The following is a 15537-nucleotide window of genomic DNA, read 5'->3' on the forward strand; positions in this document are numbered from 1 at the left end:
CTTAGGTCCTTATGCCTGTCAGCATACAGGGTACTATGGTAATATCGTTTCTTGTACAAATACAGTCGGTCTGAAGATCAGAGAGTGGAGCTTGGCAATAGCTAACCATAGAGGTCTGGAAGTTTGTACAGACAGGTAGGAAGTGAGATGGCTGGGAAGAAAGTGTGATAGATCAGAGAGAACAATGAGCAAGCCAAAGCCACCTTGACCTCATTAGCTTCACAGGGGAAAAAGAGAGAAAGTTTCATTCCTCTTTCCTCCTGCCTATATCCTCTCTCCTCTCAGTCATCCCACTTCCTGTCTGTCTGTACAGACCTCCAGACCACTTATGGTTTGCCAGTGGCAAGCTCCACCATCTGATCTTCAGACAAGCTTTATTTGTACAAACAAGCTATCGCCACATGCTACCTACTAAGCTAACTTCCTAGATCCTGTTCATTTAAATTTTCATATACTTATTTGCTCACTATGAGTTTACTCCTACATGTGGGTGAGATTTAAGTAAACTTTTACTCACATTATATGCATTATGTAAAGAAGTTTTATTTCAAATTAATGATTAAATCTCACTAAGCTTTTAAATATATTTTAACTAGGGATACAATTATCCTTTGCTTCTTATTCTTCTGAAAAACAAGAACTTAATCAAGTGGGAAGTTGTTTGTATTAATGGAAAAGGAGAAACTTACATGTTTTTCAGAATTTCAAAGGAAAAAAATCGGCATTTAGTTTAGAAATGATTAAAAATATTGAAAATTATATTTGTTATGATATGATAGAAAGATGATAATATTTAAAACTTGAAGAACTCTGCACCAAACAAAACAAATCTTCAAATGCCACAAAGTTGGAATGGCTTAGTAAAAATACATAGGATATAAAACTATCAATGTTCAACTATCAACACACTATTTTTAGACTCATCAACGCATATGAAGAAAAATAAATGTTACTCATATGTTTGAATATTGATCGTGGAGCTTTGATTCAAAGACAGCACACGAATAAAAGCAAAGATGTAAAAGGTCAGCTTGCTCTCAGAAGCTTAAGTTATGTTGGGGTGAATGATCTCCATTTTAAACACCTGCTTGTAGCTCAATGTGTGAATTATGGTCTGTTATTTTCTGTGTTTAACAGTGATTTGCTTTGGGAATTTTTATGATTATGGTGCTTATTACTCATTTAAATATGCATTCTATCTTACTCCTGAACTCACATGTCCCTCTTGGATATAAGTTTTAATTTATAATGTTCATCTTTGTCATTATGTGATTTTTTTCACAGCAGTGGTCTATGTAAGTCACAGAGAACAATGACTCCCACTGCTTTATCCTGCATTGCAACTGGATTTGGAAAGAATAAATTTGAGCTAAAGAAAAGGAAAATAGTTAAAAATCAGATATACGGAAGAAGAAGGGAGTGTCATAGGTTTATATACTGTTGATTATGGACTCGCCACATTTACTAGGCACAATAGTCATACTATGTTCGTCTAGTCATCCACTTAATCCTACCCCTAACATTACCCAGGCTGTGAGCTGGTTGTCTCCAAAGACCAGTGCCTTGATACTGATAACTCGTTTGTATTAATGTTCATCTCCATGTTTTAAAACTCTAAGTTCATTTGAAAATCTCTTATCTTGTACATTATCAGATGATACACCAAGCGTTCATAGGTGTCAGCCTCCACATTAATGACCTGCATGTTGTCTGTCATTTTATTTTTGAAATGGTTGAGAGAGAAAGGTTCCCTGATAATTCATGTATAAACAAACTGAATAGACATATGTAGTTTATAAACACCTGGAATTAGAAGTAATTTTAAAATATATCCACCTAAGGTAACAATGAACTTTCTTTCTAATTTTGAAAGGATTTTAGGTGATGTCAGGCTATTGCATCTTCAATTAAATCCTACTCTCTCCAGAGGCATGGCTTCAAAATCTTATTCAGCTACAAGTAACAGTAACATTTTAATTATCTCCCCCAGTTGTCTACACTGCCAACTGACAGTCTTTCCTGAGTCTGTGATGTCTGTGGAATATGCAATAGGCAGCTTCAAAATAAATGAGCAATAACTGTCCTAATTAATACTTCTATTTATGTGTAGGTTTGTGTAAATGGGTATATATGAGTACAGGTGCCTGCAATGTCCAAAATAGGTAACCAAACCCTTGAAGCTAAAGATACAGCTGTCTTTGAGCCACCTGACATGAGTTCTGGAAACTAAACTCATCTATTTTATGCGTATTATGTTCTCTTAATCACTAAGAACAACCTCCAGCCCTTTTATTTTTATAGCTTGTATTTATATATGACCAAGTTTTGCTCTCAATCAGAACTAATTTGAATTAAACTAATGTTATCATATTGTCCTAGGGAAGAACTATTAAATCATCAGTATACTTTTGAAACAAATACAAATATTAGCTTTTTTATTATATAGGTTACAATTTATTTGGTACTGATAGTAGAGACTATGAATCAACCTCCCAATAAAGTGAAAGTATTAAAGCTGAAACCTATAGGTGAATTGTGTGATGACAAGTGAGATGGCCAACACACCATGTAGGGTAATATTACAACACTGGTTTGTCTAATGATTCGAGATTTTTTTGTCTTTTCCATTTTATTTTTGTTTCTTTGACACATACCGGAAGAAAAAAAATATATAGATTTTTTTTTAACTTTGCCATGTTTGTACAATAGAGTGAGGTCCAGAGTTTATGTAAAGGGTAGTAAGTACAACTAGCACTTTATGATTGTTTGGGGTGTAACATTCCCACCATTGAAGTTGTTTCTGGACAGCTAGTCTGAAGACAGTTCTCACCTAGTTTTGGTAACCTAGACTTCACTAAAAAGGCCAGTTCCTTGCATATATCACCCAAATCTAACCCATCTTTGTCTTACCTTCCAATTTACTGACAATATTTTACCATACTTGCAACAAGATGTATAATTAGAGCCTAAGGACATCTGTAGAATGCGAGATTTATTTTGAGTCTGCTATTTTAAGCTTTCATCAATTTTAAACAAACAAAAAATGTCTGTACAAATCTGGGGCTCTCAGAACACAAATGAGCACTTCAGTGAACACTATCCTATGAGTTATCACACAGAAGCCACTCTAATTAACTCGGTTCATGAAGATCATATATTAAGTAACCACACAGACCATTATATTCAGGATAAGCATCTGTGATAATGTCAGGGTCCATAGTGACACACAGGAAACAGAAAGGGAACTACCACATGGCCTGGATGTTCCAGAAACAGCTACCAAGAAAAACAAGCTCTATTTACATAGCACATCTGTTAAAATAACTGGCTTCAGAGGATTATCTCTAAATGCACTGGTCAGGATTTAAATAGTTTACTACAAATTTACCTGTGTAGGAATTCCAAAGGAATAAGAAGTGTTTAAGTGTATTACCTCAGTGAAATTCCACCAACCAGAACTGTCTCTTACTTCTTCCTGCTTTTCTGGCTCTTAAGTTTTCCTTGGGTAAAATTCCTTTTAATTCATTAATAAAATTTATCATTGCTTATGATCGACTTTTACTCATATTTCTTCCACATCTAGATATAAGATTCATTTATTTATCATATTCCAATTTTATACATTTTCTTTGTTCTCATTATTATTATTACTATTATTATAGTATATTCATAGCTATTTTTCAGTTGTTTTCATTGCTTGTTCCTCATTTGGCTTATTATCAGAATTGGGTTGTGGGTTAATAATCAATCAGAAATGCATTTTAAGATAGGGAAAAATAAGAAATCTCAGGGTCTCAAGGAGTTTATAAGCCTGAATTTCTATTAGGCCACAGTGATTCTACTTCCCTCTGGTATACAGCTCTGTGTGTGTGTGTGTGTGTGTGTGTGTGTGTGTGTGTGTGTGAATGTTCAATGAAAATTAATAAGCTGCAACCATGAAAGAAAAGAGAGTTCATCTGTATTATAGATTCAGATTTCTTTATCAACTCAACACATTTACTGAAAGCTTTCTATATGCTAAACACTGCGTAGATAAAGAACAATTCAATAGAAAATGATGAGATCTACAATAAAGGAAAATTCAGTAATGCTCTTGAGAACTGCATGGACATCTAACTGCACTCTTGGGAGGTTGAATAGAGCTTATCAGCTTGGGCAAAGATGAGTTTAGAGAGAGTAGGCCTGAAATAGAAGCTGAGAGTGGAGGATGAGAGGAACTTTCAGAAGTCCTCCTGTGGGATATGGACTAAAGGAAAATTTAAGGAAGGAGTGTGACATCATAAAATTTGTATAATAGGATGTTTATATCTCTTTCCAATAATCTGCTTTTGGAAAAAAGGAGCAATAAGGAAGACTACAGTCCCGTTTGTGCTATTAAAATAAGGTAAGTAATGACAAACAATACTTTCATTGTGAACTATATTACACGAAGGCATTTATAAAGTAACTGACTATAATTCAGAATGTTCCAACAAGTGAAAAATCCCGTCAGTCTTCATTAATTGTGATTTTAAGAAGATACCATTCAGGATAAATAATTTGATTGTTTATTTGCTTATGATACCATGATAGCTGAGCTATTGAGTAGACCAGACTCTAAAGAGTTTTAACCTGTGATCTAGAGAGAGTGGGTGGTAAGTTTGGGAATGGCATGGTACCCCATAAGGTTCTGTTCCAGTATGCATAAAAACTAATAGAAAACAATGGTAATAGAAAACACTGATGTCAACTAAGAAGGGCCCTGAGAGTGTCAATTTATCTAGTAGGCAATACTAAGTCACGTTGTATTTAATCAGGGAGTAGAGAAATCTTTCAGGCTTTCTAAGGATGACTGACAGGTTGAACAAGATGTAAGATGAATGTTCATCATATTCAGTTCTTGATATTCATGTTAGTACAACCCCCCCACCATTTTGAAAGCAGATGGTCTCAGGAGTTTCTCCTTTGTACTTTCCGTGATCATGGGGTTGCCTACTATAGAACTTCACCTAGAAGACTCATTTCGAGAGAATCTCCCTGCTGGACTAATGAGGTAAACACCTTTACTAGTAAGTCCAAAAGGTAAGAACATGTACATGGACTTCAGTAAAGAACTGAGGCTCTTAGTTCCTACAACTACTCAGACCTGATTATTTCCAAACAAATGTCTGAGTTTGATGGGGGTGCTCTGCCAAGGGCAAGGTTTCAGAGTCCCTAAAAACTTTGAGTTCACTTTACACTAAATGAATAAAATACAACCAACCAAACAAAAAAAAAAAAACAAAACAAAAACAAACAAACAAACAAGCCAGGCCTAAAACCCACAAATACCACCAGGTAATAAACTGTGTTGTATTAACCTTCTCAGTTTATGTTTTTTGTTATTTATTAGTAAAAATAAAATGTGAGACAATATCACCAAATGAGATTTCTAGCATTCAACAAGTTTTATAATTAATTTAGTTATGTTACTTTATAAGAAGATAGCATCATATATTATATGGAACATGATTACATAAAGGACTGAATAATAGTATATAATACATACATGCATACATATATGCATGTAGTTTTGTACAATGCCTAGCATAGAGTGTGTCATGCTGTGTGACAGTTTTCGTGAGGACTGAAAATAATTGGAATAGATAATGTTGATGAGACTGAAAATGATAAATTTGTACAGTAGTTTTGTATGGTAAGGTTCCCACATAATTCATACTAAAGAGAGATATAAAAGGAGGTAAGGGAGAAAGATGACATAATTCCTAGCTTTGCTGATTGAATGAGAATGATGCTGTAATTGCGGTAAAGAGTGCAGCAGGAAGAGTTGATTTGGCTAAAGAGATAACATGTTCTCTGCTGGCATGGTGAAATCAGTGTGTCTGTGGGAGGGTGCACATATGGAGAGGACCAGTGTAAAGCTGGGCGTGCAGATTTCTCTTAAGAAAGGTCTGGCTATATATAGAGAGATTTAGTAATGTTTGAGAATCAGGTTATCTGTTCTTCATACTCCCTCTGTCTCTTTGTCTCTGTCTCCCTCTCTGTCTATGTCTCTGTCTCTCTCTCACACGTACACATGTAAAAGAAAGAAGAGAGAAACAGAAAAAAAAGAGGCAACGGATTTCGGTGTGAGCCTAGCCTTCAATGGCTGAGCCATCTCTCTAGGCAAGAGGCAAATAATCTTCAAAATTGTGATATACCTAGGTTCTTGATAACTATAATGCTAGTTCAGTTAAAAAAAAAATCCATGCTATAAGGGAGAATGAAAGTATCCCATTATCTTTTAGTTCAGATAACAGGGTTTTATATTGACTTAGTTTTTAAAGTCTGGTACAGGTGTTAGCAAATTGGTCTCATAGTCACATCCAGTCTGTTTCTTGGTTTGGTAAGGAAATTTTTAGAGTACCACTACATCCTTTCATTTATATATTGTCAATTTTCTATATTTCAATCTAATATCAGAGTTCAACAATTGCCCCTGAAGCCACATGGCTGTGAAGCTTTGTGTATTTTGTACCTTCTAGCTTATAGACAGTATTTGCTCGCTAATGGTCTATAGCATTTTCTATGGCTCCTATTGGTTATACTTTTAAATAAAGATGAATGTAAGTCATAAGAGAATACAGTACTCTTCAGATTTTAGAACGGTACATTAATCAAAAGGAATATAGAAATGCCCTGGCAATTTAAGAAGCATAAACTTAGGCTGTTGTTATGGAATTTTGCTCATTATTGATAACCTTTTTGACCATGCATTTTCTCAGTTGTTACAAAATATTCATGATTTCTTTCATTTGTTCATCATGCTGTGAATAAGGAACTCTTTAAATATTAAGACAGTAAACAAGTAAAAATTAATACTATAGATTTTTATAGATTTTACAACATGAAATCAATTCATCCAGCATTAGAGTAGTTATCTGTCTGTCTGTATCTCTGTCTGTCTATCATCTATCTACTTATTTTTAGCACGAGTACAATAAACAATATATATATATACTCAAACAGATGCTCAGGCAGCTAGAAGCTTTGGCCTAATTATTGTGGTCACCTTTCTCTGCATCACCGATCAGTGAGAGGGTCAGCAGGAGTTCTGGCTATGAGGGGCAGAAGAAGCTGGATTGTATGTGGAGGGGAGGAAGTCAAGCCCCAAGAACAAGAATGAAAGGCTTGGAAATAGTATAATTTGAAGGCTGTGAATCAAAGTGCAGGTAGTGAGGCTAAGTTTGTCCAGGAGTGTGTCTCCTCATTTTAATGAGTAAAGAGGAGAGACAGAGACAGATGGAGGTAAATTTAACTACTTTGAATCAGATGGCAAGAGTATGGTGGCATATTCTTGCCTATGACCTTAGCACTCAGGAGTCTGAGGCAGAAGCAGAATCAGATTTTTGAATCTAGACTGGGTTATACAGTGAGATGCTATTCCAAAACAGCAAGACAAAGTTAAGAAATTCTTCATTCTCTAATACATCATGGCAGTGTAATCTAAAGGGACTGGAAAAGGAATTTAGGTAGAGTGGAGATTTTAAACCATGAGTCTTCCAGCATACAGTCATGCTGCTTTTCTCTATCATTCTATATATCTACACATTCTATAATGTACCCCATTGTTAACCACAATACATTAAGTTATGCTTTTAATAAATACTATGTTTGTCCACTTCATTCTTTCCCCTCAATTGTTTGTACCCATTTAGCACAGTTACTGTTTTACTTTGGATCCATTTGTTTTTTTGTCAAGTGCATGGTGCCAAAATCCTTTTCAGAGGACTCAGAAAATTAAAGCATTTTTCTAAATTCATTCAGCTAATTAATAATAGAGCAAAAAATAATTTAAGTATGCTTAAATTTGCTTTCTACATAGGTATATGGCTGCACTGATGGTTGAATTCATAGATGAGTCTTGTTTAACATATAAGAGTGTGGTTCTCATACCTTTATTATTTTTGAGATAGAATAGACATAATTTGCTTAATGACAGAATTTTTCTACTTTCTGTCTTTCCTTTATTTTATTCATTTTAGAAGAAATTTGGGTTCACAGAGACTTAAGAGTGACACCACTGTGTACCTCTACATGCTGTTCAAAGGACTTCTTCTGTTATTAACATTTGTTTTTAAACTAAAAAACCAGTAGCACCCATTATATGTCATCTAAAAAGTCAGAAAAGTGAAAAAATATGTCAGTTTAATGTAGTGATCATTTTTCTCATTTGACTCATGATTAAGGAAGATGTTACTTGTCCAAGGTCAGGAAAAAAAATCAATGACACATGAAATTAGAAACAGAAGTAGATGTGTTAAATGGGGATTATGAGCATGAGTGAATTAATGTCTTTAAAATGGCTTCTAATTGTATGGGCTTCTTAAAATGGGTTGACTCTTGCCGAGAGACAAATCATTGCTCATATTGAACTTGCTAATCTACATTACAAAACATGCTCTGTCATTAGCTGCTTGTTTAATTGCAGCATGGCCTGTCTTGAATTCTGGTACATTTGGATACTGAGTAAAGACAAACACATTTTGCTGCTTTCAAAGGATGGCACAAGTTCAAACCAGATGCAATCATAGCATGGAGGTAGGCAGTGTACACAAAGCACATTGCCTAACCAAAAACCTATAACTGTTGGGAGAGGGAAAATAATTTTTCTCCAACGAAGTTTGTCAATCCACTGGGTATATCTATCTTCCTCATTTCAGCTCAGGCTCCCTGATGGGGGTAATTGGCCAAGAAAGAAGACATTCTAGGTTCTAATTGCTTTGGTTTGGTATTATTTGGTAGTTCTTTTCTTATTTAGTTTTTTTTTTTCTGTTTTGTTTTTCTTAGAGAGGGAAAGATAGAAAAGGAAAGGTGAAAGACTATGGAGTTTAGTGGGTAGGGAGGTAGGGAGGCTCTGAAATGATGATTTTGGGGAAAGAAAGAATATAATCAGAATTCACACTGTATAAAACTGTTAAATAAAAAGAAAGGGGGCCATGGAAATGACAGAGTTCTGTCATATGAATTTTAGAAAGGAACTATATGTATCTAATACATAACTAAATTTAGGAATCCACTCTTATTTATAAAATAAGAAAATACTTTTATTATTTTATTTTGTTGTGCTTCATATTATATTCTGTGTGTGGGTATTTTGCCTTCATGTATGTCTATTCACCATGTGATGACTGGTAACCAAAGTGCCCATAAGAGTCTGTTAAATCCACTCTGGTCTATGCTGCCATCAAGCAGCTTACAGCACACTGCTCATAAATCTTTTTTGTCTGTATGAGTAAACGCTAAATCTATCATGCAGCATATTGTGCAGCTTGGAAATGCAGCCTCTGTGTACAGCAGTGAAAATTCACCATGATGAGTTCAATCCCGACCACCAAAGCATCTCTGTCCCCTGGCCTGCATAAAATTGTGAAACTAGGAAGCCTGGCACAGCTCTGTTTTGGGACATTCAGAACCCTTTATAAGCTTTTGTCAGGTTTTACATGGGAATTCTTGCCAAAGGTATGGGAACCATTTCTAGACTGAGTTTCTGTCCAGCTGCTTTGCTTTTCTGATTGATCTTCAGCGTTTGAAGCTTAAACCATGATATCAATCTCTGGGTTTTTATTTTTCATATTATGCTACCTTGTGCAGCATGAGCTTTCTCTGAGGTTTACAATGCTGATGACTGAAGAATACACACACACACACACACACACACACACACACACACACGTGCACGCGCGCACGCGCATATATGTATATATGTAATTCTTATTTTACATATCAATCCCAGTTCCCCTCCTTCCCATACCCTCTGACTCCCCCTCCCATCCCATCCCCATGCCCACTCCACAGGGAGGGTGATGCCTTCCAGGAGGAATCATCAAAATCTGTCAAGTCATTTAGAGTAGGGTCTAGGACCTCCCTCCTGTCTCTAGGCTAAGGGAGCATCCCTCCATGGGGAATGTGATACCAAAGTCCTTTCGTACACCAGGGATACATCCTGATTCCACTGTCAGAGGTCTCTTAGACTGCCCAGGCCTTCTAACTGAGACCCACATTCAGGGGTCTGAGTCAGTCCAAGGCTGGTTTCCCAGGTATCAGTCTGGGGGGGGGGCATGACCATCCCCTTGTTCAGGTCAGTTGTCTCTGTGGTTTTATGTAGCCTGGTCTTGACCCCATTTTCATATCACTCCCCCCTCTCTGCAAGTGGATTCCAGGAGTTTGGCTCAGTGTTTAGCTGTGGGTGTCTGCTTCTGTTTCCATCAGCTACTAGATGAGGCCTCTATGATGGCATATAAGGTAGTTATCAATCTCATTATCAGGGAAGGACATTTAAGGTAGCCTTGCCACTGTTGCTCAGATTGTTAGTTGGGGTAACCTTGTAGGTCTCTGGACATTTCTCTAGAGTCATTTTTCTCTTCAAACCTATAATGGCTTCCTCTATCACCCCTCTATTATTGAATTATTATTTTCTCTCATCTATTTGTCCCCTGACTCAATGTTCTTGGTCCCACATTTTCCCCTCTCCTCCCCTTCTCTTTCTCCTAACATAAACGAATTAGTGGAGAAAGTTTAAAGAAATTATAGTGTTATTTAAAGAATATTCCATAGCTTATAGTCACTCAATTTTGCAACTTAAATACATACATGAAATATTAAGGTCAATAGAATCAATTGTAAATTTCAATTAGTATAAAAGTTGGAACAGCATTTTTTTTATTTTTAATTTGAAAATGGATTAAACAGTCATGTCAAAATTAGCTTTCTAAATTTATCTAAGTGACTTTTTCATACTTTCAATTAAAGATAATGATATAAATAAACTAAACCTAGTCTGAGAAATAGTTTAATAATATAACCTTTAAATTTCTTGGTTTTATTGCAATATCAGGTTTTCAGGTATCAATTTATTAAAGTCAATTTTAAATGTGCATTAAACCTTTAAAGTGTACGTGTAAATTTTTTTTTTTGAATCAGTAAAAGTTGAGTATTTGTCACTTTAAGAGAAAAACATTAACTTGTAACTTTCAGTCCTTCTCTGGGGTGACTTCCCAGAAGCTGCAAAGGGTGACTTACTTTTGTACAAATCACACTCAATCCTACCACTTATTTAACATATAAGTTCAAGTTCTATGTGGAAGAAAAATAGGAAAATCATAATAATGGGCATTGTGAGGATTAAATGAGATTCTGAATTATGAAGGAGTCTAGCATAACCTCACCACACTAAAGTCCTGTAATGTTGAATTATGCCTAATTATAAGTGTTTCTTTATAAATATATCCATATATATATCTTTTTCTTTCATGAAAATAAACAATGGTAATTATTGAAAATCAGTGTACGGAGATTATTCTTCTGTGGAGTTTTATTTTAAATGGGGAAATAACTTATATAAGGATAAAAATTCTACTTATTTTTGCACCTTGTTTAATCCACATATCCATTTCAAAATTTTGTTAGCTCTAAGACTTTTATATTTAAATTGTGGCTAATCATTATTTCACAACATGAATAAATGTCTTAATCCATCGATAGGTAGCTTAAAAACTCTTATCTGTTCTCTACTTGACAGTCTTTTCCTGTATTTTTTTTTTTCCTCTGAATTCTAAAATAGTGTTCAAGAGTCAGTCAGAAAACACCATCAAACTAATAGGAGAATTCAATGTGTTGAGTGCTTCTATGAAAATAGTTCAACTGTGGTTTCTGAGTGCTGGACCATTTGATAATGGTACGATATACTTTTCTAAACATTTTTCTCATCCTCAAATTGATAGCTCCCATCTTTTTGTTGTGAGTTAATTAACACAATAAAAAGAGATAAGCCCTGCAGATCAAACACATGGAGACTCAGAATAAACACTGCATGAAACGGCTCATTAAGAAATCTAGATGTTAATTTTTACTCTCAAGAAATGAATCCGTGTATTATTTCGTGTTTTGTGACTTTTATCATTCTGTTTACCTGTCTACATATCATTGATGTATTTATCTCATAACTACATATCGGTTTCATTTGCTCTTCAATGTTGCTATCTGAAAACAAGTTTAGAAGCAGAGTTGTTTGATTTTAGCAGCAGAATTTGGGGTGCACCAACTCGCCACGTTGAAAAAAAAAAGTAGAAATTAACTAATGTGAAATAAATGAGGAAATTCAACACATTATTAAAAACAAAAACAAAAACAAAAAGAGTGTGTAATCATGCAACTTCATGGACAGTGACTACACATACAAGCAAATGAAAGCAGCTGACCACGTACCCACACACCTTGGCAGAGGTGCACTCCACACTCGCCGGCCACCGCCAAGACAGATGATCTCTGAAGAACCTTCCAGTCGGTAACCCAGTGAGCACGAGAAGGCCAGGGTATCACCCACCCCAAAGCTGAACCCAACTCGGCTACCATATTGAGGGATTCCAGGGTCTTCACAAGGCTCAAGGTTATACTCTGTAAGGGACAAATAAGCAGAGAAAGTGATCATTTAAAGATATTTTCTTATATATGGGGCCTTCCTTATATAATGTATAAAAGCAGTAATATAATATGGGGCCCATCATTTTCTTTTGTTCTGTTCTATCTAATAACTAAACGAATACTTTCATGTGTGAAATTCAATGAGCATGAGAAAATGTTACCTGAGTGCTGAGCTGTAAATGTAACATCTATCTCTTGATGTTCTTTTCAGCATTTGAAATCTTTTGCACTTCACAGAGTTTTGAATTATAGTAATAGCAGGAGAGAGGTGTATTTTCAAACAAAAGTAACATTTGTAATGAAATCATTATCAGCAAAAAAAAAAAAAAAAAAAAAAAAAAAAAAAAAAAAAAAGAAAAAGAAAAAGAAAAAAAAAAGTACAGTTCACTGAACTGCTTTAATTTAAATGGTGACTATTCCTCTGCTTCCAGTATCTGGCATTCAATTAAGACACATTCTGAGAATTCTAACTTGAGATGGAAAAGTTTATGTGAGGATGAAGTACCCCCACACTGGTAATGATTCCATGATGAATTTATACAGGAGCCCTCCACAGGCAAAGAATGAAAATACATGCCTAAAACATTTTCAAGGTAAAAGAAGGGTTGGTTAAACATTATAATTTATATGTGGACTTAATAAGAAAAACAACTTACTTAAAGATATTTCTGGATATTTCCTTACCAGTAATTATAGTAAAAATAAACAAACAGAAATTTTTTGTTTGTATTTTAAATATTTAGATTTAAAGTGATTATACTTACTTACTATTAATTATAGATTACTGTAATTTTTCTAGTAGCAAAGTATTTTCTTTCAAATTAGTAATAATTTAAAGAACATTATTGAGACTTGTGTGTTCATAAACACATGTAACAACTTTCTTGTAGAACAGAATTACATTTGTATCACTGTATGTGCATTATATAAAATACTGTTCTCATGTCAGCATATAATTTACTTATTAATTTCTTCAGATATAGAGAGATATCTATTTACTACATTAAAATTATAAAATATGACTTCATGTGGCAAGATGACATTTTATGCTCCTGAATGCAATAGTAACTTTTCTTGGAACTCAAGTCATACTACAACTGGGCTCTGGAATTAAGATCACTGTATAATATTCATGTTGGAATTGAACAGAGCCCAGAAACATAGGATTCCTGGCACCAGGAGAGAAACCTCACCCAGGTGAGGGCTGACTGCCCAGCACTGTGGCTTGGATACACAGTTAAGGCTTTCTATTTTTTTTTTTTTTTAATATCATACTTTCAGTAAATGTAACACTGCTATGGAAGATTCAGGTAGAGATACCTTTTCCTCCCACACATTTTTGCTACAATTGTAAATAAATTGTTTCTATTGAAAGTACATATTATGTTGTTTTCTTTTAACAAGAGAGTTTACAACCCCACATGAAACTTTAGGCCATGAATTATACCAACAGCATTGTTTATTTATAAATGATTCTGTTATATATGAAAACCTATTGATGTTTACATTCTTACAGATTTTATATTCAAAAATAAGAAAAATAAATTTATTTCTTAACTTGGTCAGTCAGTATATATTTATAATACACAGAAAACTATATAAATTCCACTGTTTTTACTCTAATTGAAATAACAAAAGTAATATTGTATTGTTATGCATAGTATATATAATATTTGTATATAATTTATGTATAGTACAAATAATATTTATGTATAGGAATACTCCCTTTAAATTCATTAGGTAATTTAGCTTGTTTTGACATCAGACCATCACAAGAGTTTAAGATGAACAAAATTAAATGATTATAACTTTAGTAATTTTTAGAGAATTTATTTATTCAGTTATTATTTATTTATTTTCCATTTCCTAAAAATCCTGCAATGTGTGGCTAAAGACATCTCTCAAGGCATTCTAAACTTGCTGAGGTAATTTTTCCTATTTTTCTACTTTAAAGGTTTTTCATCTTTTCTGCAAATTTTCCAGTTTTGTTTGTCATGCTAATAATTTCATGAGCTTCATTGCTTAAGGCTTAGAAAAGTGGTTCTTGATTCTTTGTTTTCTCACCAGAGAATGTGATGTTGAATCCTTCATAGGATATTGAAAAGTCGGAAATGAAGCGCAACTGAGCCCTGAAGTTTCCATAGAGACCAGCGTTGATTGTTGAAGGGAGGTCGGAGCCAGTGAGGCGTGCCAGGGGTTGGGTAAAACTACCGTTCTCTGTGATGAGTAAATAGTCATGATGATCTTCTAAGTGAAAAGTGTGGAAGTTGAACTGCACACCTGCAAATACAAAATAGAAAACCCAGGCTTGCACTGGACAAAGCATATCGGTAAATCATAGGAAGTTGCCATCAACCACAGGCTTCATAAGCTTGATGTTTCTAAAAACTTACTGCTATCATATATTGCAAAAGTATGGAATAATTATCATCTCCTGTGTATCCTTCAGTTTACTTATGAACAACATTCTGGGTCAAACCCTAGAAACGAAGGAAACATGTCTGAAAAACAGTTACTTTTTTTTTTTTTTTTCAGTTTCAAGGAAAATACATATCCTTGGCAGCTTCCTAGTGCATGTCTTCTCCATTTCCTACCCAGCCTCCTCCACAACATGAATAATGGCGCTTAAGGAACTAGTGAACAACTTTCAAATTAGTCTAAGTCTAGCTCATAAAAAATAAATCAAGTGGTCCCAGTGAGGTACTATTTGTTAATAAAATCTAGTAACCCCTTACTCGCTTTTATACCTTCCAGACTTACAATATACTGAAATGTGGTCATTATTTATGGAACTTATTGGATTTAGATAAATTAAACACCTGTTTACAAACAGTATCCACACCAATGGGTACATTTCTGTCACTGGTGTTCCTTATCTAAAAACAGTCACTTCATTTTATCAAAGACGGTCAATCCCTGTACTTCTAACCTCCCACTCTACTTCTCAGTTTTATTTATATGCTCTTATAGTTTCTATAATTGAATTAGGGATTACTATTCTTTGGGGTCTGACTAGTACACAGCATTCCTATGTGTGGCTCATCTATATTACTACATACAACTGTGGATTGTTATATTGATGATGTTCATTTACCT

At 34.6% G+C, this 15537-nt stretch overlaps 1 protein-coding gene across 1 annotated transcript in view; it reads right to left on the reverse strand.

Moving 5' to 3' along the window:
- The window catches only part of Csmd3 (CUB and Sushi multiple domains 3), a 1059412-nt gene that overhangs the window by 319710 nt on the left and 724165 nt on the right, over positions 1 to 15537 (reverse strand). Inside the window, exons 21-22 of the mRNA XM_051202442.1 lie at positions 14506 to 14721; positions 12226 to 12414 (exon numbers count right to left, since the gene is read on the reverse strand). Coding sequence (XP_051058399.1) covers positions 12226 to 12414; positions 14506 to 14721 — 405 coding nt within the window. The remainder of the gene's footprint in view (positions 1 to 12225; positions 12415 to 14505; positions 14722 to 15537) is intronic.

Source organism: Phodopus roborovskii, unplaced genomic scaffold (genome assembly GCF_943737965.1).
Source record: "Phodopus roborovskii unplaced genomic scaffold, PHOROB, whole genome shotgun sequence".
NCBI classification, from domain to species: Eukaryota; Metazoa; Chordata; class Mammalia; order Rodentia; family Cricetidae; genus Phodopus; species Phodopus roborovskii.